We start from the raw sequence: 27444 nt of genomic DNA, 5'->3' as shown, positions 1-27444 counted from the left end.
TGGATCGTTCATTGCGTATGCTATCTGGAGCTATGAATCCAAAAAAAAAGATGTAAAAAATTCCGGAGCTCGTGAAACGTAGGCAGTGTCGTAAGAGCGAAAAAGCGATGTAATGTACCGCGTATAGGAGAGAAACAACCGGAACAGTGGAAATCGGAGTGGAATGTGTGAATCTTTAAAAATCCCAGACCTTGGTCTCAATGTGAACACCAGCCTTGTCCAGACGATCCACGTACTCCTGACCCAGCGTGGCAGAGGTAACGATACCACCACGGGAGACCTTGCGGATCTTGTCTTCTTGCTGAAGAATGACCATAGCAGCCTCTGAAACCAGCAAAGCAGTCATGACATACATGGTTCCCTCATAGGTCAGCTTACCGAAAACGCGCTTTGGCTTGGGCACATCCTGGTCTGCGGTCGCAACGGCGTGGTACTCCACCCGGTCATTACGAGAATCTTCCAGTGTAGGACCGGCACCGGGAGCGAAGATACGCTTTCGTAGTAGCCAGCGCACAGGTGGAATCATCAGGAGCAGCAAGAGGATGTTGAAACCAACGTGCATGGCGACGGCGACGAGGGCATTGCGCACGTAGAGCATCTGGTGGAAAACAAACCGGTTGCCGTAAAACTCGGGCATCAGGGTGCTGCTGCGGTAGACGATGGCCATGTCGGCCATGCCGTTGGGGGAAGTGGTCAGGGTACCCAGGTCGGGAACAGAGCGCAGACCAAAGAGCTTGGTGATGATCGAGTCGCGGGGCACATGCTTGAGTGCACCGGAGCCTGTTAGTGAGAAGGGCCCGACGGAGTTGAGGAGCTCGGAGATTGGGAGCCAGTCATAGACGCTCAGAATGGTGTTTAGGGTGCCGCCACTGGCGCCAGATGACCTGATACAAGTTAGTTTTTGTGTTAACCGATATGTTGTATATGTTAAGAGCTTACTTGATGTCCTTGATACAGCTGTCGATGCCACGGGTCTGCGAACCAAGGTCCTCGCGGACTCTCTTGACAAGAGACCAGGCCAAAATGTCCGACGGGACACTTTCCATACCAGCGGAGGGGATGATCTAGGGATTTATTAAATGGGGTACAGCAAAACTAAGGAAGGAGGCTCACAATAGCGCCATTGGCCTTAGCTGTCTCATGGTACTTTTCAATGATCAACTTGATCCAGGGAGTCTCTCCAGTCCTGCAGGGGGGTTGGGGTCAGCCTAAGCGGCAAATAAAGGGTCGTCTGTCTACTCACACATCCAAGTAATGAGTTCCATTGTTGGCACAGGCCTCAACCACGGGGGTGGAGTAGAGGTGGTAAGGACCAATACAATTGATGATCAATTTGGTTTTCTGAGCAAGCTCCTTCAATTCGGTAGGATTCAACTGGACCGGGAGGACATCTGGGAAGGTGTGATTTAGCATATATCCAAGTGAAAGTAGAGTGATGCCAGATAATTTTATTGCATACCTGGTGCTCGGCGGTCTGGATTGAGCGCGTTGAGCTCCTGGACGATGGGCTCGATTTTGTTCACTGAACGACCTGCAACCGCCCATTTCAGATCTGTAGGGTGGTTCTTGACGATATGCTCGGCGCAGAATCGACCAGTATAGCCGGTAGGGCCCAGCAGAACCAGATCGTATTCCTTGTTGGAAGCCATTGTGATTGACTCGTGGGGTTGTTGTGTTTTGCGGATGGAGCTCCACTTGCGCAGGGCCAAGCTCTTGAGAGGACCACAAGCTCCTCGGCGCTAGTATCGGAGGTATGGCTTATTTAGAGGTAGGTTTCCGTGATGGAGCTGATGATTTTTTTATTAGAAAGGAGAAGCTAGCATTGCCCTTGAGGTTGTCTTGTTCACTTAAGTAGTACAAATTCATGATGAAATACGGATAGTTGGTTCGACCGAGGCCCGTGTACGGGGTTACCTCTGATCATTCCTCATGGCAGCACCACGTGACCTTACGATAAGTGAGGTCGCATTAGATGGGGTGTTAATATGTGTATTCAATGTTTGTATGTCAATTCAACTTGAGAAAACATAGCGAGTGGTCTATAAACGACGCACAAGTCATCGAACAATATTTTTTTTTCGCACCGAATATTCCCCTGCCAGGGTGCATGGATCCCCGGTGGACACAGAAATATAAGCGCTAAAAAATCAATACAACTGAAAACAGAAAAGAACCAATCATCGAATGCGAAAGAACCACAATTGACTGAAAATCATCAACGAATCGAATTTGACCGAATCACATGACGTCAAATGACATAATACTCCAAATCCAGTGATCACGTCTCCCCCTGTCAGGTGACCACACTACCGCCAAGCCCCATTAGCCCTAAGCGAGCCCACCCACAACCACTCTTCAGAAGCCTCTGCTCGATCTGCTTTGAACCCATCTTCAACCTACAGCCGCACTGCAGACAAGATGACCAAGCGCACCAAGAGTATGTCTCTCTAAACCTCTCCTCCCCTCTGAAATGAGGTCGTCGTTATTTTCAAAATGCTAATTCCCTTCTAGAGGTCGGTATCACCGGTAAATATGGTGTCAGGTATGATGATCACCCACTCCACGATTTCGCCCTCGCTCTCGAACGAACATGATTCCTCGCCCCGAGAACCGCGACCGGCAACACGAAAGCGATCGAATATTGACTCATTACAAACAGATACGGTGCCTCCCTGCGTAAGCAGGTGAAGAAGATGGAAGTCACCCAGCACGCCCGTTACATCTGTACCTTCTGCGGAAAGAACACCGTGAAGCGCAAGGCTGTCGGTATCTGGGAGTGCAAGGGCTGCAACAAGACCGTCGCCGGTGGTGCTTACACCGTCTCGTAAGTCGCCCGCAATTTTTCGGCACGATCTGGATCTGGACCTGGACCTAGACCTCGACGGGAAATGGAACAGGAACACCGGGACTCGTGACCCTTTGGGATCAATAATCAGAAGCTAACTGCTGGATGTGCTACAGGACCCCCGCTGCCGCTGCCACCCGCTCCACCATCCGCCGTCTCCGTGAGATCGCTGAGGTTTAAAAGGGGAGATGACATGGTTTTTTTCTACTCTACGATCACGTCTGAATACCAAAAATGAAAAACTTTGGAATCTAAGGATTTTGCATCGCACTTGAATTTCCGCGTAACGTCATGATTTTTTTCTGGAACCCTCGGGGCCTCTTTGGCCATGGCCGACCGGAATAGACAACCATTTCACCAATCATCCGACCGTACCTTCAAGCCATTCAACTTGTGATTTGAGTCCTGCGACCGTTTCTGGCAAGCGGCCAGATTGGATTCAATGGATTCAATATGAAAGCTTCAAGTGCGGCTGGTTTGAGGACTTGGCAATAATTGTAGAGGCCTGGGCTTCCCCGCGCCCGCCCCTTGACAGGCAACTGCCCCATTTGCACTCTTCACTGCGACTCTATCGGCCTTTTACGCCTCGTACATTCTCGGATCCTTTCTAATTTCGCGAAATAGTCGTGGAACCTCTAGCAACGTTCCTCACATGGGCCCACTTCCGTGCAGGGGCACCTAGGCGACAGGAATCTCTCACAAGTTAGACCATGACAGGTTTCCTCTACCATATTATTCTAATCGCGCTAAAAGGAAAAAAGAAAAAGAGAATGACCTTGCTGGCTAAATTGTGGAACTCGCCTAACTAGTAGCGACGTAGCCCTGGAGAGTTTCTTTTGTGATATAATGGGGCTAGTTGTATAGACCAGGGCAGTGTCACCTTGGGGACGCTACAGCAAGGGACGATCGCAGCCACCATTCACGATCTAAAAAATCCAGGTAGAAGGAGTCAAAGCGAAGACCATAGCTAGACATAATACGACCATACCCTATGACATAAAATTTGTTTTGTACCAATGCGAATTTATGTTTTTTCTGGCCGACGCTGGCTGATTCACGGAGGGCGCAAGTGCAGATGATTCGCCCTGTCACGTTGACGCCCTGTTTTGAGTTAGACTGGAAATTCCGGCCCACCTTCAAAAGGCCGGGCTCTCTTCTCCCCACACTTCCCTTCTTCTTTCATACATTTCCTGAAACGCTCTTCATGCCGACTCTCAGCCTTCTCTTCCCTGGCTTGATTCCTGTCCATGTCCGACACTTGCATTGTCTGTTTAGGAGACCTTGGCGAAAGCGCCAGTGATCCCGCCGAACCCGTGCCAAGACCTAGTAATCTCCACGATGCTACAAAGGTCAAGGAGGGTGTCGATGAGGATCCGGGTCAAATCGCCCAGTTATTGCCGTGTGGTCATATTCTGCACAATAACTGCCTAAAGCCATGGGTCGAGCGAGCGAACAGTTGCCCAATATGTCGTCGCAGCTTCAACATGGTCGAGCTGAGCGACCGACCTGGAGGTATGTGGTCCTATCTTTCAACAGTCCCTTTTGTCTATTAGTATACTGTAACTAACTTGTCTTCTCCCTATCTCTAGGTGTAGTAACATCATCATACGCCGTCCAAGATCGGGTGCAAGTCGCTGAAGTGGATCCGGGCATGATGATGGAGTACATTGATGATGATTTCGCCGACTCTCAACCATGTACAATATGCGGGGAAGCGGACAACGAGGACGTCTTACTTCTTTGTGATGGATGCGATGCCCCCTCCCATACATACTGTTTGGGATTGGATGAAATCCCCTCTGGGTCATGGTACTGCTCCACATGCGAGTCCCAAAGGGCGCTTGGACCGGCTCCTGAAGGGCCTAGTCGCCCCGCTCGTACAAACGAGACAGAGACACGACGAACCCGAGGTCAACGGCGAAGACTCCAGAGCCATAACCAGGTCAACTCCTTGCACTGGGCCCGGGTATGGCAGTCTGTTTGGGACCATCTAAATCTTGATCTAGACTTCCCATTTGACGATGGTCGCTCTGCCCAGCGAGTGATGCAACAGCGTCGTCGGGAAGAGGCCAATCAGCGTGAGTTCCGATCATGGCAACGCCGGTTCGAGATTGCTGAGCGACAGGGAGGAGGCAGTCGGTTCCGGGATTCAGCTTCGCTCTTTGATATCGAACCTGAAAGACAATCTCGACCTAGAGTTCCCAGAGCACCAACACCGGAGCCCGAGACATTGGAGGAAATGCGGGCTTGGAACGCATTTGAAAGGGCTCGCGAAATTGAGAACAACCCCAACGCTGCACGTAAGCGCAAAGAGCCGACCTTGTCCCCATCCCCTGAGCCCTCAGAGCCACGCCGGAAATTAAAACGCCCGCGCACAAGACGACCGCAAGATCTCGCTGCCATGGCTCATCAAAACGGAGAATCTTCGAGAGCTGCGGGGTCGAGCGCAAGAACGAACGGTGAAACTTTTGGTGGGCCGAGCTTCTTGTCCTCTCTTTTGAAGGAAGTGGAGGATGCATCTCCTCCAAGCCACTCTACCTCTCTTGGTCCCTCTGCTACTGCGTCTATTGCCCCCGTCGATCATGTTACTTCTGGTCCATCATCTCCATCCATCTCCCCCGCTTCTTCGAGCCATCCGTCTCCTCGGCTGGCATCCAGCACGCCCCCTCCTTTCTCCCGCAACCGACCTGTCTCCCCACTTCAGCTCTCCTCCCCAGCTGAACCCTTCTCTCCTCCATTCTCGCCCGAAATTTCTTTCTCCGGGACGCCTGATGCCTCCCCTACTTCCGATGATGCCGAGCCGCGGCGTGAAGCGGCGCGTCCACGATCCCGCATTCCTCGGCGAGCCCTCGAGCTAGCTCAATCTCGATCCTCACCAGAAACCTCACCCAGCCGGAGTGGTCCTTCACTCACCGTCAAGTCTGCCATTCAGAAAATGGTCGGGACCTCTTTGAAGCCTCACTACCGCGCCAAGATGGTGACTAAAGAACAATATACGGAGATCAACCGCACGATTTGCAGAAAGCTATACGAGCGGGTTGGATCTGTTGAAACACTGAATCTTCAGCTCCGTCTCGAATTGGAGCAACTCGCGAAACGCGAAGTGCAGAGAAGTGTAGACTCTCTGCCCAGCAACAAGAGGAAAGATAAACAGCCCATGGTGACATCTGAAAGCGACGGCGATATTCAATGACTGTGATGATATTGTATCAGCATTTTCAACGGCGTTTTTTTTTTCCTTCTCAGCGAGCGATTTTTGGTTTGTTTCTGAAGGATAATGTACTACACATTTGGCGTTTTGGTCATCCGATATGGAGTCTTTTCTAAGGTTTCTTTCCTTTTCTTCAGCGAGATATTAACTGAAACTTGTTTCAATTCCAACATTTTCTTGTTACTTATTCGTGCATGTCTTGCGAGTTGTTTACAGCGTCTTTGGCAGCGGCATCATCAATTTTATATTATATAATGTTAAATATTGACATCTTGATACCTCCAGTTTCATATACACCCGTCTAGTACGCTCTGGGCATGGCCTCCTTGGAACATTCAAAATGTTGAACATGGATTCCCAGCACTTGAGTGTTTCCAATCTACACTGCTCAAGTAGTATTGCCCACGTGAGCCCTGGAGGCGCCTATTATACTTAATACCAATCAACATGAAGAATACCGTGGATTATTACATATCTAGTACTCCACACTAATATAAGAAACAATAAGCAGAGATATTGGGTCATTCAATTTTTCTCCCTGTGGATCAGTACTTATCAGACAACTGGAGAGCCTTTTTCCCTGTTACCGAGCTGTACAGTAACTTTGACGATGAGCACCAAAAACAAGCTAGTTTTAAGCTAATACGGAAAGCGCTAGTATAACAAGTGTGATTTGGCATAAGCGCTAGTAAAGAAACTAAACATCAAGAACTTGAAATTAGGAGCTACATAACCAGTCACAATCAACAGTCCGGAGAAGTCCCGATATTATTAGCACCGCTTCGCCCCCTGCATTTGGATTTCGAAATTTTCTTACAGAGCCCAGATTCCTTCCAGTTTGAATCTCCACAAGTCGAGTATGAGAGGATGAACCATTGGTGTAGCCCTCCAGGTCTCGTAAATCTCAATCAGTGTGAAATGACTCGTACAATATAGAACAACATTCAAATATAAATAGGGTATTGCATGTGTGAAGAAAAGTAAACAAACCCCTGTGGAGGCTGGTGCGGCGGCTGCCCAAGCGGGTCACCCACATGGGCTGACAAGGATGCATCCCTCATGCTAAATTAAACTAACTGGATAAGTACTCCGTAGATAGCGTACATAATCCACATGGGTCCCTTATTTTTTCTGAGCCCATGCCCCAGTGACCCCAGACGTTTTGTTCGAACCTCAAGGTTCCTCGTGCAACCACCATGTCAACGAACGGATATACAAACTGCGTGTCAGGCACATTCTACGGCATCACAGACACAGCCGATAATGAATTCTATCCGGGCGAGACCTTCAATATGCAATGGGGGACCATTGAAGATGGCACCCTCCCATTAAACATATCTCTAGGTCGAACAGGAGGAGGTCTAGTAGACCAGATCGTCGGTTCGTACAACCCTTCCCTTCCTCAAGTCCTCACCTCCGTACCCCGCGATGAAATCTAACAAACAACCCCATTCTAGTGGATGCGACCTTCTCCACAGACAGCGTCCTGTACCAAATAGTCACAAATACCACCGCAAACTGCACACTCGAACAATATAGCTGGGCTATTCCTTCCGACTTCAACACCAGCAACCCACAATACCAGATCGGCCTGTTCGACGGCTCGGCCCTTCGCGGCGATAACAACAATGGATGGAGGGCCTGGAGCCCGCTCTTTTACGTCCGAGATAAAGCTAGTGTCGTCACAGCGTCGTCAACGGTCACCGGGTTATTGACAGCCACCGCGGAGACAAGCCCCACTGCTACCGCAACATCCACAACATCGACACAATCCTCCACTTCCACATCCACTTCCACATCATCCAGCCATAGCTCTTCTAATTCTACTGCCATTGGGGTCGGCGTCGGGGTGGGCGTTGGCGTTGCGGCGCTCGCTGCATTGGGGCTTTTCTGGTTCTGCTGGCGGAGGCGGAAATATAATGCTGTCAACCAGGATCACCATGAGACTGCGGAAGCGGCTGAACTTCCGGCCAGATCAAGGTCTGAGCTGCCGGGGACTGTGCCGATTCCGGTTGGGAAATCGACGGAATTGCCTGCGGGGAATCATGTAGGAGAATTTGAAGGCGGGGAGGAAGTTGTGAAAGTGAAGTCGATACATGAGATGGAGTAAGACTATACATATTACTATATACCAGTTGACTATATTGTACTAGATAATTAATGGACATAGCTCTTTGAACCTCAAGTGCTTACACAGAGAGGTCACATTTCTGTCGTGTAACTAGAAGGATGCAGTCTTGATAAGTGCAAAATTGGTGTATTAAGTCCATAGTTCCACACGCTCCTAGTATAAGCCAGTTCTTATTTCCACATCCCTAGAATCGCGCGTAGCTTAATAAAGTCAATAGTGCCATATACTCCTAGTATAAGCTAGGTCTTATTTCCACATACCCAGAATCGCGCATAGCTTAATAAAGTCAATAGTGCCATATACTCCTAGTATAAGCTAGGTCTTATTTCCACATACCCAGAATCGCGCATAGCTTAATAAAGTCAATAGTGCCATATGCTCCTGGTATAAGCCAGTTCTTATTTCCACATCCCTAGAATCGCGCGTAGCTTAATAAAGTCTATAGTTCTACACATTCTGAGTATAGGCCAGTTCTTATTTCCACATCCCTAGAATCGCACGTAGCTTAATAAAGTCCATAGTGCCATATGCTCCTGGTATAGGCCAGGTCTTATTTCCACATCCCTAGAATCGCGCGTAGCTTAATAAAGTCCATAGTTCCACATGCTCATAGTTTAAGCTTAGCCAGGTCTTATCTCCACATACCCAGAATCGCTGTGATTCCTTAGGTGCTTTGAGTCCTAGATTGGAATAATCTATTTTTAGAACTCAAAGATTTTTCGCGCGTTGCTTAGTTAACATGAACTTCTAGTAGTCTTATATACGTCCACGCATGAGAAATTCTTGCCTAACTTTTCTGGATTCCTGTATTAGGTTAGACTTCAATTTCAGATGTTTCTCCAAAAAAAAAGAATACCAACATGCCTCCGGAAATTATTAAAGGAAAGAAATGTGGAAATGTGGAGAAATGCTTTTAACAAGCAGATGGTTGAATGTTGGTGATGTGATGGAGTACCAATTTTGGAATCCAGACTATCTACTACCTGCATGTGGGTATTGCTTAGATTATATAGCCAAAAATGGGAAACCAGTCATCAACCATTCCAAGTGGCCGAGCGGAAACTCAGCTATCTCATCTTCCTTGGTCTAGTGGTCATGATTTCCGCTTGTCATTAACACCGATAAGCGCGGGAGACCGGGGTTCGATTCCCCGAGGGAGAGATTTCTTTTTTGCCTTTTCTTTTTATAATCCGGCTATCTCCACCTCCACAACATCTGTTCAAATCTATTTGTTATTTATGCAAGGCCCTTGGGGGTTACGAATAAGATTTCATTCATGGATTTTTTTTTGTCACCGTACAGGCATAGTTTCATGCCCAGGTGTCACGCCAAGATTGAATGTCAATTGGGTAAAATTTCATTTCATGATCTACATATATGTAAGCAAGCTCTAGCCCATTGGAGACACGCTTCTTGCATACATTCAAGGGTTTAGTTTTCTTTAGAGGACTCTTTCTTGGCCCCATCCTTTTCATCCTTGTTCTGATCGCTCTCGGGTTGCTTCTTGGCTTCTTCTTTTGGAGAGTCCTTCTGCTTCGAAGAGGTTTCTTTTTCACCGTCAGAGGACTTGGTAGCGTCGGACTGTACATTGCTTTGTTAGTTACCATCGAATCGCATTTAATCGCAAGAGTTGACTGACCTTGTCCTTCTTTGAATCCTCACCGGATGATTCCTTCTTGGGTTCCCTGGAGCTCTCTTCCTTGGGATCCTTGGAGTCCTTGGAATCCGTCTTAGAATCCGTCTTAGAATCGTTCTTGGGCTCCTCCTTAGATTCCTTCTTGGAATCCTTTTGGCCATCGCTCTCTGCACTCTTCTCAGAAGACTCCTTTGGTGCCGATTTGTCGTCTCCCTTCTTCTCACTAGATTGCTTTGACTTGCTCTCCTCCTTGGCCGGTTTCTCAGTCTCATCTGCAGACTTCTCGTCACCACCTTCTTTCTCCGCAGGCTCCGCCTTATCTTCCGCTTCAGCTGCAGCTCCGTTTTCCTCAGAGTCCTCCTTGGGCTCATCAGCATGGCCGTGGGATTCGTCATGAGGCTTCTTCTCCGGGCCCGCTTGCAGTAAATAGTAGAATACCGGAGCGCTCACTCCGACGGAGCCAAGGAACCTACATCGCCAAAAACATGTTAGCAATTGGATTTGCGTACAGAGTACACCCGGGCGAACTCTCAAACACGTAGAGATTGAAAGGCCAATTCCCTTGGAAGGAGATGCTTACCATGGCAGATCACTAGTAGTATGATCCTCATAGCCCTTGTCATTTTTCCCGCTGGAATACAGCCTCTGCCCTAACAGCTGGACGGGACGGCTTGCCCTTGGAACAGCACGGAGACCCTGGGCAGTGGTGAAAGCACGCAATGCCGAACGACGTGTAAAAATGCCAGCCATGATTGTGGGACGGTATGAAAAAGAATATGGATAAAGCAATTAGGTATGTATGGAGAAGAAGAGAGAATCGGTCAGGTACGAGAGGGTGGGAAGAAAAGAAAGGAAAGCTGCCACCGCCAAGTACCCACAGACGTAACCTGCAGCTACGTGCGCCTCCCCTCTCTCTCCTCCCAGGATTCAGCAAGCTACTAAGGCCCAGTTTCCGGGGTCGTAAGACCTATGACCAAGTTCCCAGCCGCTTCCGTTGGTCTGTGCGCAGTGTGACGAGTGATGTAATGGCATATTGAGTTGCCTTTATCCCTGTTGGTTCTTGTAGGTACCGTTGCCAATTTGTTTTCTGAAAGTCTGGTATATTTATTAATGATATGAATCTCAAATTTTTCGAGCCAGTTAGCTTTGACTATAAATTTAGTTGGGTATTTTCATTTTGCTGGTTGGAGGTTGGAGCTTCCATGGATAGAGGGTCCCGCCTATCTGATTAGATCTTGGTGGTATCTATGTTTAGCACATCCACCTACAGTCATGAGTCAATATACTTTAGGAATGCCACTACATATAAAATGTCCCCAATTATTCTGGGAAGAAGTGTATGTCTCCCTGGTATTACGTCCATCGGCAACATTCAAGCCTCGGGGCCCAAACTTGATGGCGTAAGACTCAGGTCCAGGATGCGCACACAAGTAACTAATGCTGACGCCAAAGGTCCATTTCGGCCCTTTTTTTTTCTCTTGCTTTCGATATTTTTTTTTTTTTTTTTTGCAAAACACAGTGCAATGAATGCTATAAGAGTTGACGCAAGGTTTCCAAGAATATTTTATGATTGAAGATGAACATTGAAGAGACCCAGCAACTAGATTGATTGCCTGAGGCCAAATTTTAAGCCTCAGGCATCATACATTGTAACTCCACCAAGATTGAAGCTCATGCCTCAGGCAACAACCCCACGTTGATATCACCATCACGAAGCCGACCTTCCTTCTTTGAAAGATACACCCTCGAGCTTCCGCTTTAGTTTACAACAGAAATCACCCGCCTCCGGAGATCTGAGATAGTCATGGCAGACCGGCAACTGACTCAGCAGAATATTTCCTCTCTGCTGGGAAAGCTCGATGACCCCGACGCTGATTTGCGGTATATGTCCTTGAATGACCTCTTCGGGATCCTGAACAACCCCCAATCAACCTTTATCGCAAATGACTCCCGCTCTGCACAAGGTCTTGCGGAAGGCTTGTTGAAGGCACTGGATGACCAACACGGTGATGTCCAAAATCAAGCACTGAAATGGTTTGCCTCCCCACGCGTGCTCTTCCAGGTTGACTGTAATAGATAGCTAACCTCGAGCTTTGATACAGTCTTGGCCCACTGGCCCTCCGCTTACCATTTGAATCACTCACATTACTTCTCGAGAAGTTGACCACCATGACCGCTTCTCAGACCATCGATACCTCCGTCCCCAGCACCGCCCTACGCACAATTGTTGATACCCTCCCTCGGCCCCAAGCTGGCCAACCCGCCCCACAGAACGTCCTCATCGCATACTCCGCAGTCTCGAAGATCCTGATTCCTCGACTGACAGGACCGACCCAGTCAGCGTCAGGTAGACGTGGCTCGGTAGTGCGGGGCATGTTGGAGAAAGATTCGTCCAAGGGCTTCAGCAGCGAGGCAATTGATGTGCTCATCAAGGTTGTGACATGCTTTGGCCCGCTCCTCCAGGAGTCCGAGCTGGCTGCCCTGCAAGAACCTGTCATGGCAATCATCCACAATGACACGGCAGGAACCGTCGTTACCAAGCGTGCCCTGACGGCCATCTCAGCGCTGGTCCTCTACTTTTCGGACAGCCAGTTACACAGCTTTGTGGTTAGCCTGATAGAATCCCTTTCATCACCTAAGATCTCTATCGTGCATCGCCGCCATTTGATTGCTGCTATCGGCACTATCGCTCGTAGTGCCCCAGCCAAGTTCGGCCCGCACTTGACTAGCTTGGCACCTTTCGTCTTTTCCGCGGTAGGCGAAAGCGCCGTTGAGCAGTGAGACTGAATGAATATTGCTAATTTAACCGCTCCGTCTGCGGGGAACTGTTTCCTTGTAGAACGCTAGCCGGTGCAAACTTCCCACGCCCGAGGAATGGAAACATTTATTCTTATCATGAAAGCGACTGGGAAGGGGTTTTGTACGAAGAAGCAGAAACGCATCTCATGCCGGAGTGTACCCGCTTTCCACGGCTATAGTACAGTGGATGTCCCGGCATGCCTAAAAATTTAACGATACCCATGTTGATGTTTCATTTCAACTAAAATGAATATCACTTAAATCATATTGCATTGATAATAAGGTATCTTGCAATTCAACTTGTCCATTTTCCTTTTCGTATTTTCATAGCTCACCGAAAAGAAGTACCCCTTTGGCTCCTTCCATTTCCGCCATCTTAAATGGACCACGCCTTCCCAGTCTACAAATGCTCATCATGTTTTCCCCTTCAGTTTCTTGCCATGTGAACTTTTCTCCTTCAACCTCTCCTCTTCCCTGCATAGCCAGCTTATCATACATTATACTTCGTCATTCTACTAATATATTCCAAAATGCGTTTTGAAAACATGTTAGTTCCTTTTGCCATTCTTGCAGGCATCACCTGGGGCTTTATCGGCGAGCGGCCTGCACCAATCAACCCAACTGTTGAACAGGCACCAATCATCAGACATCGTCAATACTCGCCCTGGCAAATTCAAACCATGCCAACGGTGACGCAAGATCTGGTTGAGCCTGCTACGCCAGCCAATGTACCAAAGTCTCCTCAGCGTCGTTTGGAAAATGTTGCCCCCGGCGCTACCCTCGATTACCGCTGTGGTAAAACACACGGAAGATGTCCTAGTGGAACATGCTGTTCCAGCTCGGGTAAGCCAGAAAGAACACCCTCGAAGTGGTTTGACAAGCACGGATCCTAATGTGAATTGATTGAAGGTTTCTGCGGCACCACCAAGGCGCACTGCCGCTCTCCAGATTGCAAGATCGACTATGGCCTGTGCGATGCCCACAAGACACCGAAAGGCCCTCCCACCAGTGACATTCTCCGGCCTCACATCGGTGTCGTTCAATACGGCCCTCAACAGATCAGATCTTGTGCAGTCCCAGGAACGGTCGCTTTGACATTTGATGATGGACCCTCCAGATACACCGGTGATCTTCTTGATTTGCTTGACAAATATGAGGCACCTGCAACTTTCTTCGTTACTGGTATCAACAACGGCAAAGGTGCGATTGATGACCCAGAGCTACCCTGGGCTTCTTTGATCTCACGTATGCTGCTCGGTGGCCACCAAGTTGCCAGTCATACCTGGTCCCATGAGGACCTCAGCAAAGTGACAGTCGCCCAGCGTGTAGATCAGATGGTGAAGAACGAAGCTGCTCTTCGGAACATCATGGGCAGTTTCCCCACCTACATGCGCCCGCCATATTCTAGCTGTGAAGAGGGCTCTGGGTGTCGTGAAGACCTGGGTCGGATGGGCTATCACATCGTGTTGTATGATGTCGACACGGACGATTACAAGAACGACAACCCGGGCTTGATTCAAAAATCAAAGGATATTTTTGACGCTGCTTTATCATCTGGAAACCCTGCCTCTCATTCCTGGCTGATCATTGCCCACGATGCCCATGAGCAAACGGTTCACAATCTTACGGAACACATGTTACAGACAATGGCACGCCTCGGGTATCGTCCTGCCACGGTCGGAGAATGCCTCCGGGATTCACGGGAGATGTGGTACCGCAAGGATAGCCGCTGGCCTGGACACAAGAAGACATCCACAAAGACCAAGCCTCCTCAGATATCGATCGACGGCACCTGCGGCAAGAACTACACCTGCCTGGGTTCTAGTTACGGAATTTGTTGCGGCCACTGGAATCTTTGTGGGAACAGCTCTAGCCATTGTGGACAAGGTTGTCAAAAGGATGCTGGCTACTGCTCCGTGGAAGTACCCCACAACGGTGATGCATGGGACCCAAGTGTCCCAGGGAAGAGTAGCAAGTCGGAAGCAGACTCTGATTTCCGAGCTGTTGGTACTGCTGCTGTGGTTTCTTTGTTCTTGGCATTGATTGTGGCGATTTGGATGTGATGGATCGAGTTTGCTTTTGAGCCAAAGTATCCCTTTGGTTTTCGGTTCTTGTTTTGGGTTGAAGTTTGAAGTTTGAATTCTCGAAATTATATTTATAGCTATGCATTCGATGCTTGGACTTCACCCATGGTTTGCCGATCATTGGCCTCCAGACCGTGAGTTGTCATTGTTTCCATGGCGAGTTTGTATTTCTGGGATGAAGCCTGTGAGATAGCCGGGAATCGAGATGTAAAAGGAGAGGCTCTACTGTTTATTACTCCCCAATCAAAATTACTTCTTCTAATAAGATAAAATCTCTCAATGCCTTATGAGTCCAATGCTGCTGATTCTACTCAGCTGAAAAGTCACATGAGCCGCATATTAAGGTTCACTATTATTTCCCAATGAGGCATTTCCTAATCAAGAAATAAGCCAGGACTTCGATGTGTACGAACTTCAAGTTCCAAAAAATGTGGTTAGCAAAGCTGGCTTCCAGATAAAGAACTCGCAAAATAATATACAACATGTGTCAGTAACATTCTGATATTGTAATAAATGGATCTAGCACACGTCAATCATCCCCAGGTCAACTTTCAAATTCATTTCGTTAAAAACCTGGAGTCTATAGATAAATAACCATCACCCCGCGACCCATGCACATGTAAGATGGGGGCCCCGGGGCCACGCCTGAGCCAAAAAAAAAGAGTCCATGAAGAAAAGATACCAGATCCGGAAATCATCCGAAACAATCCGACTGTAGAACATGACTCCTGACCAAAAAAGCAGACACTGTAGCAGCACTCGATACATAAACGGTAGATTTCCCCTCCAACCCCCATCGATCCCTCTCGCCTTCAAGTGCTAAATAATTACTACTACCATACATTACTACACAAGTTCGAAAATCCAGGCCTCAACACCTTTTCTTCGACCACCGAATTGAATACATACCACAACCATTCCACAATGAAGCTCTTCGACGTGTTCCTCCCTCCTGCAATTCTAGTCCTGGCCATGGCCGATTCGGTCACAAGCTCGCTAGCCAGACTGGAAGAGATGGCCAAGGTACTGACGATGTCGGTTTCGGTCTCTGCAGCCATCGTGCGCGAGTCGCCTGCTTCGAAGTGGAGGGTGAAAGCGTGAGGGAAATTTTTGAGCGCGAGTGGAATGACTTTATGAATTACGAATTATGGTTGGTTGAAAGGTACTCATTGCGATGTTCGTATGCATGAGGATGCATTTCGTTTGAAATGCCCACACGCTGACGGTGATGCGTGTTGTAGACTCTGTTGACATGTTAATCCTGACCTACGGTCGAAGACAAAGTTTCTGAGCGTCGAGTCGAGGCGAGGTCTAGGGTGCCCCAAGAAACCTCGGGAAATGATATGATGAAAGGGATGGTTTGTTGAAGCAATGGAAAGATATATTAGTACATATATACTACTTTGAGATAATGATGATGGTGACTTGGCATTGCAAACACAAATCTTTGGAGCATGGAATGTGTTACCAGAGACAGAAATAAATTTAAGAATCAAAAAATCAAAGATCCAACGTACAGCAGGGGTATAATGATGATGTGCAAAATGACTGACAACCGGAGCCAGGGATAACAGAAAAGTGATTTAAACTCGACAAAAAGGGAAGAACAGATCGGAATTCAAGAAGGGAAATCTGTGAATCGATTGGAAAACATCACCAAGATCTTATTTGCGCACAATTTTGAGCAATGGCGCAATCCGAGCCCGTTTGCTTAGACCAACACGGTATGGAACTTTGCTGGTCGATGAAATAGGGCTATGCTTTGCTGGTCCTTTGCGAGCGGTTGTGCTGCCGCCGGCCATCGGGGTGCTTGGGGTTTGATCTGGTTTATGGGGAGTTTGCGGCGGTGCTTTGATTTGGTCATCTTCTTGAGGCACATGGGTATCTTCTTGGAGTAGGGGATCTGCGTTCTCTGCTTCATCGGCCTTCCCTCCAGCTCTTGGATCGGAGGGAACCTCGGCTGGGTTGGCATTCGGTTTCAAAACCTCGCTGACTGGTGGAGGATTCTTCTCCACAGGCTGTACCTGGGCAGCCTCTGTGCTTTCCTCAACTACTACTTTCCGCTTGCGCCCGCGTTTTTTTGGGGCAGGCTTGCCTGTGGTGGAGCTCTCCTCTGTGGAGACAGTGGCATCAGGTTGCGGTGTTCCAAGGTGGCTGGAGTTTGGACCAGAGATACCCTCCACTGGGTTGGCATTGAATACCAAGACTTTGCTGAGTGGTGGGGGATTCTGTTCTATAGCTTGTTCTGAGGAAGTTTCTGTGGCCTCTTCTGCTACTATCTTCCGCTTGCGCCCGCGTTTTTTGGGAGCAGGCTTGCCGGTGGTGGAGCTCTCCTTTGAAGAAGCGATTGGATCTGGTTGTGGTGTTCCAGTGTTACTGGAGCTTCTAATGCTCGACTCGGTACCTGAAATATTTTGTCCTTGCGTCTCCCGGACCCCGAGAGGCCGCGAGTCCACCCAAATAACATCGTCATCATCTGACACTCGGGAGTTTGATATGGCAGGGGCATTCTTGATTTTCTTCTCCTTTTTCTTCTTGTATTCTTTGGTAGAAGATTTACCAGATGTGGACAACCGGTCGATTTTGTCGGTAGAGCTAAGCTCATCCAAATTATTTGTGCCACTGGCCTCAAGCGCGTCATTTTCAAAGGCAATGGCATTTTCTGAGACATATTCGCTGCCTTTATCTGCGGAGGCAGGTTGAATGGGTGGTTCTGGCATTGCTTCCCGAGCCTGCTTACTTGGACTGGGTTCAGGACCACCATCCATAGCGAGTTCGTCGTCATCATCATCTTCTGGCAGAAACTCGTTCGATGGACGAGTACGCTTTACAGCCGAGGGAACCTGCACGTATACAGCGGGAGTTGCAAGCTCGTCGTAGGTACTTTCCGGGGAACGTTGCGGAGACATGAGTTCCGACATCGTATTGTCTTTGGCCTTGTTCAACCCTGGCGATACCACAGATGACATGGGTTCAGTATCATGCGGAGAACCCATCATTGATTGCATTGGATTTTCTCGCTGCAATGCTTTATTCGTTGGGATACCGGGTACATTTGGAAGTGTTTGAATTGATGTGGTAGCCGTGAGTCCGTCTGATGGTGAATCAACGTGCATCAAGGTAGCTGGCGTACTGTAGTCATAGGCGGGCGCAACACACGGTGCAAGAAGCTGAGTTGCTTCGTATGAAGCATTTTGAGACACTTGGTTATATGTGAATTGGCCATGCGTCGCTGGGTTCATCTGATGAAATTGATCTGGCTGAATAGCTGGGAACGACCCTGGCTGGGAGATTTCGCTGGGGTAATGGGTCGCGGTAGAAGGTAGATGCTGACCGGCACTTGAAGGATCGTCGAATAACCGTTGTTGCGCAAATCCGATTTCTGTCATCATTGCGTCTATGCAGTAATTAGTATATGGTTTTCGAGAAATGGTAGGGGAATTACAGTCGGAAGACCGCGACGCACTAATTGATCCACCCCCACCTTCCGTGGTCGAGGGAATCCATCTTTCTTCGCGCTGTTGTTGGGACGAAGTAGAAGCTGCATGTGTTCCTTGCGACTGCAAGAACTGATCGAAGTTCACGTTCAATTGGGGACCGGGGAAACCTTCGGCGAGCGTATGTTCAGTCGTGTGTGCATCCTGATGCGCGGGATGGTCGTGATGTTGGACACTGGGGAATTCTGGGTCTTGAAGAGGATCAAGAGAAGCCGGCAGATCATCCTCAATGAGAGGCTCCTCCTCATCGGAGTCTTGTATAACTCGATCCCAACCCATTTCAAGCAATGCGATTCGAGAAGTGGGAGAAAGCGGGCTTATCGAGCGCGTTTGGATAAAACACGTCCACACGTGATGATAAGCGAAGTATACAAAGCATCGTAACTACAGTAAGCCGAACGTCCACCAATGATTGGCTATTATTTATCTTATTACTTTAAAGAAAGGACTCGACATGAACTCTTTGTTATTCTTTCATCTGTTACAAGTCTCATTCTTTGGCTAAAAATACGTTTTTCCTTCCATTATTGCTCTTTAGGCTAACAAAGGACAATCACATTGTGTTGTCCATGAAAATCAAGTGTTCAATAATATAATTAGATGCTTTGTTCCCCGAGGATGCATTGATTGTCAAACTTGAAGGTCTTTGTGTATCTTGGCTTTGCATTGTGTAGTGGGACTTTCATCTCTTTTGGCTCTTTGTATCCATTTTTCTTCGAAGCCAGCAATATCTTTGGTCTCTATTTTAGCAAAAGCCATGAATTGGCTATATAAGCTACCATATCCCCCCTAATCAAGGTATCATCTATCTACTATTCAAGGCACTTCAATCATCGAATTGTGCAAACCTCGATCAGCTTCACAAAAATCCCGCTAAAAACACGGTGAGTGTCTACTATTTGTTACCTGACGTCAACAGTCAACGACAGCAAAATGTCATCTACTGGCTCTCTGAATCGCGTTGATTTCCAACGATCTGGCGCAAAGCGACAGGAATGGCTCAGCGACCCTAGAGCTCAACGTTGCCCTCTAACTATCTCAACTCTTAAACTTGATGACCTCCAACAATCCTGGCGAATCGACCGTGAACAAATTTCCCTCCCAAGAGAATACCATCCCCGAGTCTCTCGAGTTAGAATTCCCCTAGAAGCCAATTTTTATAGAACCGAAGCCGTACCACGCAATGTCTATGCCGAGTGGACTGGAATCATTGGACCAGGTATGATCATTATTGAGTCGATTGGACGGTCAAATAACACAGTGACTCCCCTTCCATATGCATCCGAACTAACCAAAGCTGCCTACGAAGAGTACTTTGATCCCCAGGGTCTGAAGTACGTTTTCGTGGATAACATTGTTAACGAGGAGACGAATAGTTTCATGTGGACATTCATCTACCCCGAGTGGACAAAAGGTCTGCGTGACGCCCCGCCTAAGTCTTTTGCATATAATACAGCTGACTACCAGGCGCTTCTTGGTACTAGAATTGGTAAGGTTGTTGTGTATTTTCTGTTGAATACCTTTGCTAGAGGCACTCGGCGCATTACGAAGATTGTTAGCTGGGTCGAGAACTACACCCTTCAGTTGCGGTTTGATATTGAACAATTTATATAGGCAGTGCGTCAGTTTGTACCAGTTGACCTAATAGTGGTATATTGAAAAGTACTCGATCAATCAAGGTTTTTTCTTCATTCTATTTTCACCCCATTCCAACATTGAATTAGGTATGTAAAACATTGAAAACTGCAGTAAAACATTTGAACCGAGCCTTATAGCGTTCAAATGTTGCACCTGGGCATGCACATGTGCATGTGGAGTGAAAATGCCCATAATGAACTTATACATCTGTAAACATTACATATCCGGACATAGGTAGAGGTATATTGACATTCAAGACTTCCAAGGTTGACGCCCGGGGTTATGACTACTTAGGTAGGTACGTAGTAAGTATCTAAAAAACAAATAAAAATGCTAATGCACGATCCATGATCTTAAATGCAGAAGAAGCTCTGGCCCACCACAAGACAACAAGACAAATAAGCGCCAAACTCTTTCACCAACAAATGCATATAGGAATCCATATATCCCGAGGAAACCATAGAAAGCCCCAGAGAGCCAACAGTCCAGGGTAAGACTGGAAGAATGAAAGAGAACAACAAAATTTCAATGCCAAATAAGAATTAGAGGGTCGCAGGGTATCTCAAGCTCGAGTAGCAGACGCAAAAGCTTGCATCAAAACTGGTTTCCAAGGTTACAGGACACCTCCTGGTAAATTGATCTGTCCCTGTCTCCCACCTTCAAAGCCAGCACTGTTAGGAGCCGAGCCGGGAGTCGCTCCGTAAGGATTGTCCGGGTGAATTTTTCGCAACATAAACATCGGCTTGCGTCCCTCTCTTTCCAGTTGCTTGAAGAGTAAGAGTGGTTTCTCGTCCAGTCCTAGGCACCTTTCCTGGTCACCGTATACAATGTATAGTGCGTAATCTTTCGGATCATGGTGGATATTGTACTTCCTGAGGGCGGCAGGGAGAACTTTATAGCAGGGATCTTCCCAAGACACACGGAATGATTTGAATATTTCGACACTTGAGGGGCCAGCACCAGCACCAGCACCAGATCGAGGATCGACTCGGGATGCGGAAGACGGGGTTTCCGTGCGAGCAGTCGGCAGCTGACTGGGCGTGAGTCGATCTGACCGGGATGAAGCTCTTGGAGTCTCCTCGGGATGATCATGCATCATGCGACTGGCAGTGGAACTAGGCTGAGAGTATGATCGAGAGTTGAGGGTTTGATGTTGGGTGGTATGCGCATTCGGAGAGGTTGGTGAAGGGACGCCTGGTGAATGCTGTAAACCACTATTCATCGAAGCGGTCAAATGGGAAGAAGCAGCCAAAGCCGCGGAGGACGGATCCAAGTTTCCATCATGGTAGTGCCTACCTTCATAAACAGAAGGCGGGATGTATGTTGGCGAGTTGTTCTTGGGGGTAGCACCGCCATATGTGCGTTTGGAGAAGGCCCGGGACAGTTTCGATGAGGGGGGATTGTCTGTAAGGGTAATCTGAGAGGGTGATACGAGAGTTGCGCTGTCATGATGATTGTCTCTGGGAGGGTCCATTGTGAAAGGTGGTAATGGTTGCGATCGATCTTTGGCCATCTTGATCATGGGTAGAATTTCTTCTCGTAGCCGGCGGTACTCGTCCGCGAGACGACGCAACTCTCCTTCGACTGAATATATCTTTTGATCTCGAATCTGAATAGATTGGATTAAACGGGCAATATCATCCTGCGTTGCGTTTTCATTCATGCTCTGATCCGCAGCTATATCCGCTTGGTTAGTAAAGTCTATAAACATCGTAGCGGAGGGGTCGTACAGAGTGGGATGTAGTGGTCGACATCGAGCGGAACATTCTGTCTAATTTTGATTTCGTAGACACTCTTCAGAATAGTTAATCGATGTCCGACACTGTTGATACCCATTTCCTTCAATTCATCGTGTCTTAATGCGACGAGTGCCTCTCCCACGATTCCATTTTCTGCCACAGACCCCGACATCAGCATCTATTCTGTTATTATTTGTCGGATAGGTGCTACCTACCTCGAAAGTTTCCACAGTACTGCAGTAAACCTAACGACGTCAGGAATTCCGCACATTCATCGGCTGTCCAGTCAGAGATGATTGCTCGGGGAGTGCGCGGGATATCGCTAGGGTGGCCGTATTTGGTTGGTGTATGTTCGGATGAAGTAATATCGGAATCAATAGGAGAAATCTCGGAGTCTGTTTGAAGGTGCGGGGATGTAATCACACTGCGCTCATACTCGTCATCCGCATCGGAATCGGCATCATGGTAGGAGGTATGGAGAGACATGATGGCACGCGTCTTCGAAACCAGGTACACGGAATTCAAGTCAGGTCAATATAAAATGGCACCTTTGCTGCCACTGAACCAAATTACTTCCGAACCTGTGATGTGGAGGAGAGGGCGGGTATGCGACAAAGGATCAAGTTCATGGGAGGGCGGGCGACTAGATCGTCAAGTGCGAAAGTAGGCGCTGCTCGTGTCAGGCGCACGTCAACGTCTTATCAGACTGGTTGATGAGTCGGGTGGGATGTTGGTGCCTGATAAGGCACGTTCGATCTGGAGCGATGGACTTTTTGCGAAGGATAGGCGCTTGTGGGCGAGTCCAAATTGGTAGGCGCGGGAGCCAGAGCGGGGAAAGCTGTCCGGCGCGAAGGTGTATTATTGGCCCCAAAGGAAGTGGAGTGATCAGCAAGGTCTGCCTGTTTGTCTGATCAAGGTTTCAAAAGGGAAGTCCGGCGGGCGACTGTGTAGGGGAGGAATATTCGAGATGTATTCAGCACTAAAGATGAAGCGTCGCGGACAATCAATTGGTGGTGCACGTGACTGGGTCTGGACTCGATGTTGACCCCTTTAGTACATGCCCGAGACGTTGCTACTTCCCCCCTAATTTCTTTCTTGTCTACTATGAAGTAATGTTTTCTTTTTCTTTTTTGAAAAAAAAAAGAAGGAAAGAAAACACACATCATTAACCCAACATTAATATGCCGAAAGGAAGATTCTGCACGTTGTTGAGATCGCATAGAAGCCAACAAACACGTATGACCCAGCGCACAACTATTTAAGTTATCAAGGCTCTCTCTCTCGAAAGAATAGTACTTCAATGTTTCGAAGGCTTTCAAGATTGACTAGTATCTTAAGATAACTAACTAGATTGAAGTTTTTAGTCATACTGGTCCAACACTTATTACCATAAATATGACCATTTTCTTGTCAGTATAATATAGTCAGCTAGGTTCCAGACTTCCGTCTATAACCCCGGTGATGATTTGCGGGGTCCCGTTAACTATAAGTAGTACTAGTTCATGGCAAAAGCGGCAACCTTGGAAGCCCTTTCTCAGATTGTGTTACATTCATGGGTTCCACCTACAAGGAAAGATCTTGTTTCAAAACCAGTGCTTAGGTTGACACGGGAAAGATTCAAAGAGAAAAAGCCCTCTAGTAAAAACTCTTTAAACTGATGGTCGCCTATACGGAGTACGCGGAGTACCAAGTATATACCGCGGGACCTCGGGAGGCTCTGTAAGACATTCTGATCATACTTTTTTTATATGACTCTTAAGATATTACAAGCCTAGTAAGAAACAGAGATTCAGTCTTAAAAAAGAATATCTAGGTATTTTTACGACGAAAGAAAAACAGAAAAGACAATAAGATAAAAATCGCAAAATAAGAAAGGAATGAACAACGTAATGTAGAGCATAGATCTCCGAAGTCACCGCATTCACCGCATTCACCGCCCGTGCTCTATGCCGATTGGCCTGTGCTGGAGATTCCGATCGGGGAAGGATTAATTCTTCCTGGTTCAATGCACATCACCAATTGAGATTCATTGCCCTAGGCTGTATGTGAATGACAGATCTATTTGTCTGTGTGCAATGGGCTCATCTCTGTAACCCGGTATCCTCCTGGCCGACCCTGTTCCCTCCTTCTCCTCTCGGATCGCATCAACTCCACCTCCGCATCAGCAGCCGTCTTGCGCCTGGAACCTACAGCTCCCACCAAAGATCTCCAATCACACCCCACTGAGGTCAGTCACTTGCCTGTTGCTACTAGCCAATGGTATAATCATAATTTGAGCCCCATCGCTTGGGCTTATTTGCCACAGCGCTAACTCACATCACCGCATTGACAGGCCGGACCGCGGAAACCTTCGTCATTCTCCATATCTACTGTTGCGCGCACCGGACTCAATTCTCAATACATACTGTTACGCGCGTGCGTGGCGGTAAACTCTGTTTCAGCCGCCCTACCAGTAATTATAATCAGCGTCTTTGACCAAAAGTATATTCTACCAGGGGCAGGATCCCCTTCGTTCCTATCCTTGTCGCAACCTCCCACACTCGAGTCGGAATACGTGTCCGGCGCGCATACCACATACAAACAGTCGTTACCCCGAGGCTCCTTAGGAGAAACTTGTGTGAAGCGACAAAGATTCTCCGGCGCCTTTTTCTCCCCCTAGTCACACGAGTTTTGAAATCATCGCAAACCCCACGACAGAACAAATTGAGCGCTTCAAGGTGGGACTGAACCCCACCAACAGCTCTCGACACCATGCCATCCTCTACCCCCGATGCGCTCGAGTCCGATCTCCTTTCCAAGCTCTCCACCACTTCTGCCCTTGAAAATCTGCAAGAATCCCTACTCAGTTCCCTACATCGCGTGGGCTGGACCGAGCAAGTCACCAACCTCGCCACCGAACTCCTCCGCGCCGGCCGCTGCGAGACCTTCGAAGATGTGATTGAAGCAATAATGGCCTCGGCGGAAGGAAGAGCTCACCCTGCCCTTGGCGCCAAAAAGTACCCGCCGCTAGGTGACGCGTCGGCGAACGGATCCGCGAAAGAGGGGAAAGCCAACGGCACGAAGAAAGGGAACTCTGACAAGAACTCCGAAATCCTGCCGTTTGATCCAATTAAGTTTATTGAAGAGGTGGATGTGCGTGTTCCGGAAGCCGTTGTGGCCGAGGGAGTTCTTGGACTCAGACACATATTGCGGGAGATGGTGGATTTGGAGGACGAGACGAACGGAGACAAGAAATGATCCCTTGGCGGCTTGGGGAAATCTTGTGATACGAATCTGCATGGCAGTAACTCACGTTACTTATGTTCTTTCTTTTTCTTTTTTTCTTTTTTTCTTACTGCGGAGTATTGACCTGATTTCGGGATTCGCTACGGCATCGGATTCGGCATGTGCTCATCTATGAACTTTGGGCATATGAATATGAGGGATGCTCTCGCATCAAACGGAATAGACAACTGCATTGCGCTGGGGAGATTATTACCCCCGAGAAGATGATACAAATTGAGATTTTTTTTAATGCCCATGCTTGCAAGGTTGCTGTGCCTTTGGGGTATCTGTTCACAAGGAAAGGAGGATGTTAAAGACAAGTAGAGAAAGCTCTCAAACCTTGCAAGGCTGCAACTACTTAGCACTCTTCATTGATCTGATATTTGTAGATGCAAGCGTCTGACGCCATTTATTCCAAGGTTGCATCAATGCGTTGCTGACGAATCTGAAGACCAAGGATAAGTTTCTTGATTTGAAAGGATAGGCAATGAACTTTCTAGCTTCAATGTGCTGTAAATATCAAACAGTGAATTTGAAATCTGGGTGATCCGTTCCCAATTCATCAAAAGACTTTGTACGATTCTTCTCCCACTGCTCTGAACCGACATCAGAAGCTTTAGCCCGATTTCGAGCGATAAATGAGAGATCCAAGGCAGCGATTGTAACGATGAGAATACACAGACAGCCGATTGTCCCCAAGGTTCCCTCAAGATACCGAGGTTTGTGTATATAAGTATAGTTCACAACAAGGCCTCCCAGCAGACCAAAGGCATTTTGGATCGGAATAACCAGAGCGCGCCTAGAAAGCCCAACAGTATTCACACAGAGGAAAGTGAGAGTAAGCGGGATCAAAGGGTAAACACTGAGACTGATCAGATAGAGGGCAAAGGTACGTGGGCCTTTGGCGCTGGATAGTGCAGCCAACATGGTGAATCCTATTACCGAGACTAGGGCGAGGCCCATTATAAGCGGGCCACGTAGTTGAAGTCGATCACTGAACCAGCAAAAGAAATTCACGGAGAGAAAACTGACGACGCAAACTGGGACGGTAAGAAGTTGGCTTTCAACTGCGCTGAAACCTAGGCCGTCGATGATTATGGGCAGGAAATTGCCGTACCCTGCTGCGGCCCAGATAACACAAAAGTGTGCAATGAACATGCCATATGTCTCTGGGCAGCGGAAAACAGGCACTGCTTCCCTTATACTGCTCGCTCTGTCGACTGTGTTGCCGGCTCGTTGTGTGCGGGCGATACATATCTCCTTCTCAGCTTCTGAGAAGTATTTTTTCACTTTCGATGGAGAGGATGGGTAGAAGTATAGAATCAGTGGTCCAAATAGAATGGGGAATGCTCCCTCCATGAGAAAGAGAACCTGCCATGATTTGAGGGTGGTTGAGTGGATGTTGTGTTGAATGCCCCAAGCCATCAACCCATTGATAGCACCAGCCAGGGCACTGAAGGACATCCAGAACCCTGTCCTCGTCGCCATCTCCTCCTTTGTATACCACATTGTCAAGAAGATAGTATTGACCTGAGTCAAGCCCTCCGCAATTCCGATAAGAATCCGTAATATGCTAGGTAGAATCATGCTCGTGGAAAAAGTGAGCATGACTGTGCATATTCCCCAGAAGATATTTCCAAAGCCCAGTAAGAGATAGGCTTCGATATATCGGAGGATGAGAAGACCACCGACAGGTTGGCAGAGTATGGCGCCGAATTGGAACATGGACACGACGACCGAGAATTGGATGGGAGAGAGGTGGTTGTCTTTGCTGAACCCAGCAAGTTTGGCATTTCCGATGTCGGAACGATCCATAGCCGAGAAGAAATGATTTAGGGCACAGATGGGGAGAATCAGAAGATCGATCTTTCGGAGGATTTTTCGGTCAAGAGCACGTTGGTCCTGGGGCAGTATAGGAATCACGAGTTGTTCCGGAAGAAGTTTCTCTTGAATGACATCGGGAGTTGATTTATCATCTTCGGACATTTCTTTTATGCCACTTGTTGCCATATTGGCTTTTGTGACTGCTAGTAAGTTTTATTGACCAAAACTCTGTCCAATGATGGATCACGATCGTTTATGGCGAGGAAGTGGCTTGTTATATTACCCGCCAGGGCTGTTATTTTTTAGCTCAGCACATACACCCGAGGAGGATACTGGATGCTTTCAATGCTTAAGCATTGAACGGATATGACGTAGCTTTCGAGCAACGTTAGGATATTCTGAGGAGGATTCCCAGATGAATGCAGCATTGGAAACTATGATAGGTGAAATATGCAGCCTAAATCTCCAACATTGAGCTTCGAATCACACGGTTTCACTGGCTCTTCCAGTCCCAGTGACCACGTCCTGTATTCCCCCATGTGCAGCTCCAGAGACTCCGAGCGTGAACATAGCCGGTACCATCTCGAAAAGGGCCCTATCATTGACCTTGGTGGACCTTGTACGCCCCGGACATCATGTGCGGGATTTAATTCAAATATTCCAAGTTTGTCTATAACTGCCTCTCCCATGAACGTGTCTGGGAAGTTTTGAGAACCTGACATTCCAGCCTTGGCCATTGGTCTTCAATCTTTGTGCAATAACGATTCAATGTTTGT

The 27444-nt window shown here is 47.9% G+C and overlaps 12 protein-coding genes across 12 annotated transcripts; 7 read left to right on the top strand and 5 right to left on the bottom strand.

Annotated features, from left to right (window-relative positions):
* Positions 1 to 175: 175 nt before the first annotated feature.
* Positions 176 to 1649, bottom strand: N7466_010573 (saccharopine dehydrogenase family protein; the record flags this gene model as incomplete). The annotated part of the gene is made up of 5 exons (XM_057169962.1): positions 176 to 884; positions 940 to 1064; positions 1114 to 1186; positions 1244 to 1391; positions 1460 to 1649. The coding sequence occupies 5 exons, from the start codon at positions 1647 to 1649 to the stop codon at positions 176 to 178; spliced, it is 1245 nt and encodes a 414-aa protein (XP_057016571.1).
* Positions 1650 to 2418: 769 nt separating this feature from the next.
* On the top strand, positions 2419 to 3025 carry N7466_010572 (60S ribosomal protein eL43; the record flags this gene model as incomplete). Its single annotated transcript, XM_057169961.1, has 4 exons — positions 2419 to 2437; positions 2512 to 2542; positions 2660 to 2824; positions 2962 to 3025. 4 exons carry the CDS (start codon positions 2419 to 2421, stop codon positions 3023 to 3025), a joined length of 279 nt encoding a protein of 92 aa, XP_057016570.1.
* A 1067-nt stretch (positions 3026 to 4092) lies between these two features.
* On the top strand, positions 4093 to 6038 carry N7466_010571 (putative PHD and RING finger domain protein; the record flags this gene model as incomplete). Its single annotated transcript, XM_057169960.1, has 2 exons — positions 4093 to 4357; positions 4435 to 6038. 2 exons carry the CDS (start codon positions 4093 to 4095, stop codon positions 6036 to 6038), a joined length of 1869 nt encoding a protein of 622 aa, XP_057016569.1.
* Positions 6039 to 7252: 1214 nt separating this feature from the next.
* Positions 7253 to 8166, top strand: N7466_010570 (uncharacterized protein; the record flags this gene model as incomplete). Its single annotated transcript, XM_057169959.1, has 2 exons — positions 7253 to 7436; positions 7514 to 8166. The coding sequence occupies 2 exons, from the start codon at positions 7253 to 7255 to the stop codon at positions 8164 to 8166; spliced, it is 837 nt and encodes a 278-aa protein (XP_057016568.1).
* Positions 8167 to 9618: 1452 nt separating this feature from the next.
* N7466_010569 (uncharacterized protein) lies at positions 9619 to 10573 on the bottom strand (the record flags this gene model as incomplete). Its single annotated transcript, XM_057169958.1, has 3 exons — positions 9619 to 9768; positions 9827 to 10292; positions 10404 to 10573. 3 exons carry the CDS (start codon positions 10571 to 10573, stop codon positions 9619 to 9621), a joined length of 786 nt encoding a protein of 261 aa, XP_057016567.1.
* A 1054-nt stretch (positions 10574 to 11627) lies between these two features.
* Positions 11628 to 12604, top strand: N7466_010568 (uncharacterized protein; the record flags this gene model as incomplete). The annotated part of the gene is made up of 2 exons (XM_057169957.1): positions 11628 to 11857; positions 11926 to 12604. 2 exons carry the CDS (start codon positions 11628 to 11630, stop codon positions 12602 to 12604), a joined length of 909 nt encoding a protein of 302 aa, XP_057016566.1.
* Positions 12605 to 13152: 548 nt separating this feature from the next.
* Positions 13153 to 14685, top strand: N7466_010567 (chitin deacetylase CDA6; the record flags this gene model as incomplete). The annotated part of the gene is made up of 2 exons (XM_057169956.1): positions 13153 to 13465; positions 13532 to 14685. 2 exons carry the CDS (start codon positions 13153 to 13155, stop codon positions 14683 to 14685), a joined length of 1467 nt encoding a protein of 488 aa, XP_057016565.1.
* A 1685-nt stretch (positions 14686 to 16370) lies between these two features.
* N7466_010566 (uncharacterized protein) lies at positions 16371 to 18482 on the bottom strand (the record flags this gene model as incomplete). Its single annotated transcript, XM_057169955.1, has 2 exons — positions 16371 to 18103; positions 18173 to 18482. The coding sequence occupies 2 exons, from the start codon at positions 18480 to 18482 to the stop codon at positions 16371 to 16373; spliced, it is 2043 nt and encodes a 680-aa protein (XP_057016564.1).
* Positions 18483 to 19136: 654 nt separating this feature from the next.
* Positions 19137 to 19817, top strand: N7466_010565 (uncharacterized protein; the record flags this gene model as incomplete). The annotated part of the gene is made up of 1 exon (XM_057169954.1): positions 19137 to 19817. One exon carries the CDS (start codon positions 19137 to 19139, stop codon positions 19815 to 19817), a length of 681 nt encoding a protein of 226 aa, XP_057016563.1.
* A 637-nt stretch (positions 19818 to 20454) lies between these two features.
* Positions 20455 to 22066, bottom strand: N7466_010564 (adaptor protein STE50; the record flags this gene model as incomplete). The annotated part of the gene is made up of 3 exons (XM_057169953.1): positions 20455 to 21518; positions 21572 to 21733; positions 21796 to 22066. The coding sequence occupies 3 exons, from the start codon at positions 22064 to 22066 to the stop codon at positions 20455 to 20457; spliced, it is 1497 nt and encodes a 498-aa protein (XP_057016562.1).
* Positions 22067 to 24331: 2265 nt separating this feature from the next.
* Positions 24332 to 24817, top strand: N7466_010563 (uncharacterized protein; the record flags this gene model as incomplete). Its single annotated transcript, XM_057169952.1, has 1 exon — positions 24332 to 24817. One exon carries the CDS (start codon positions 24332 to 24334, stop codon positions 24815 to 24817), a length of 486 nt encoding a protein of 161 aa, XP_057016561.1.
* A 546-nt stretch (positions 24818 to 25363) lies between these two features.
* On the bottom strand, positions 25364 to 26854 carry N7466_010562 (uncharacterized protein; the record flags this gene model as incomplete). Its single annotated transcript, XM_057169951.1, has 1 exon — positions 25364 to 26854. One exon carries the CDS (start codon positions 26852 to 26854, stop codon positions 25364 to 25366), a length of 1491 nt encoding a protein of 496 aa, XP_057016560.1.
* Positions 26855 to 27444: the final 590 nt, after the last annotated feature.

Source organism: Penicillium verhagenii, assembly GCF_028828195.1.
Source record: "Penicillium verhagenii strain IBT 33310 chromosome Unknown utg000011l_segment0_segment0, whole genome shotgun sequence".
In the NCBI taxonomy this organism is placed as follows: domain Eukaryota; kingdom Fungi; phylum Ascomycota; class Eurotiomycetes; order Eurotiales; family Aspergillaceae; genus Penicillium; species Penicillium verhagenii.
Note: the sequence above shows the minus strand (reverse complement) of the source record. Positions and strands in the feature narration are given on the sequence as shown.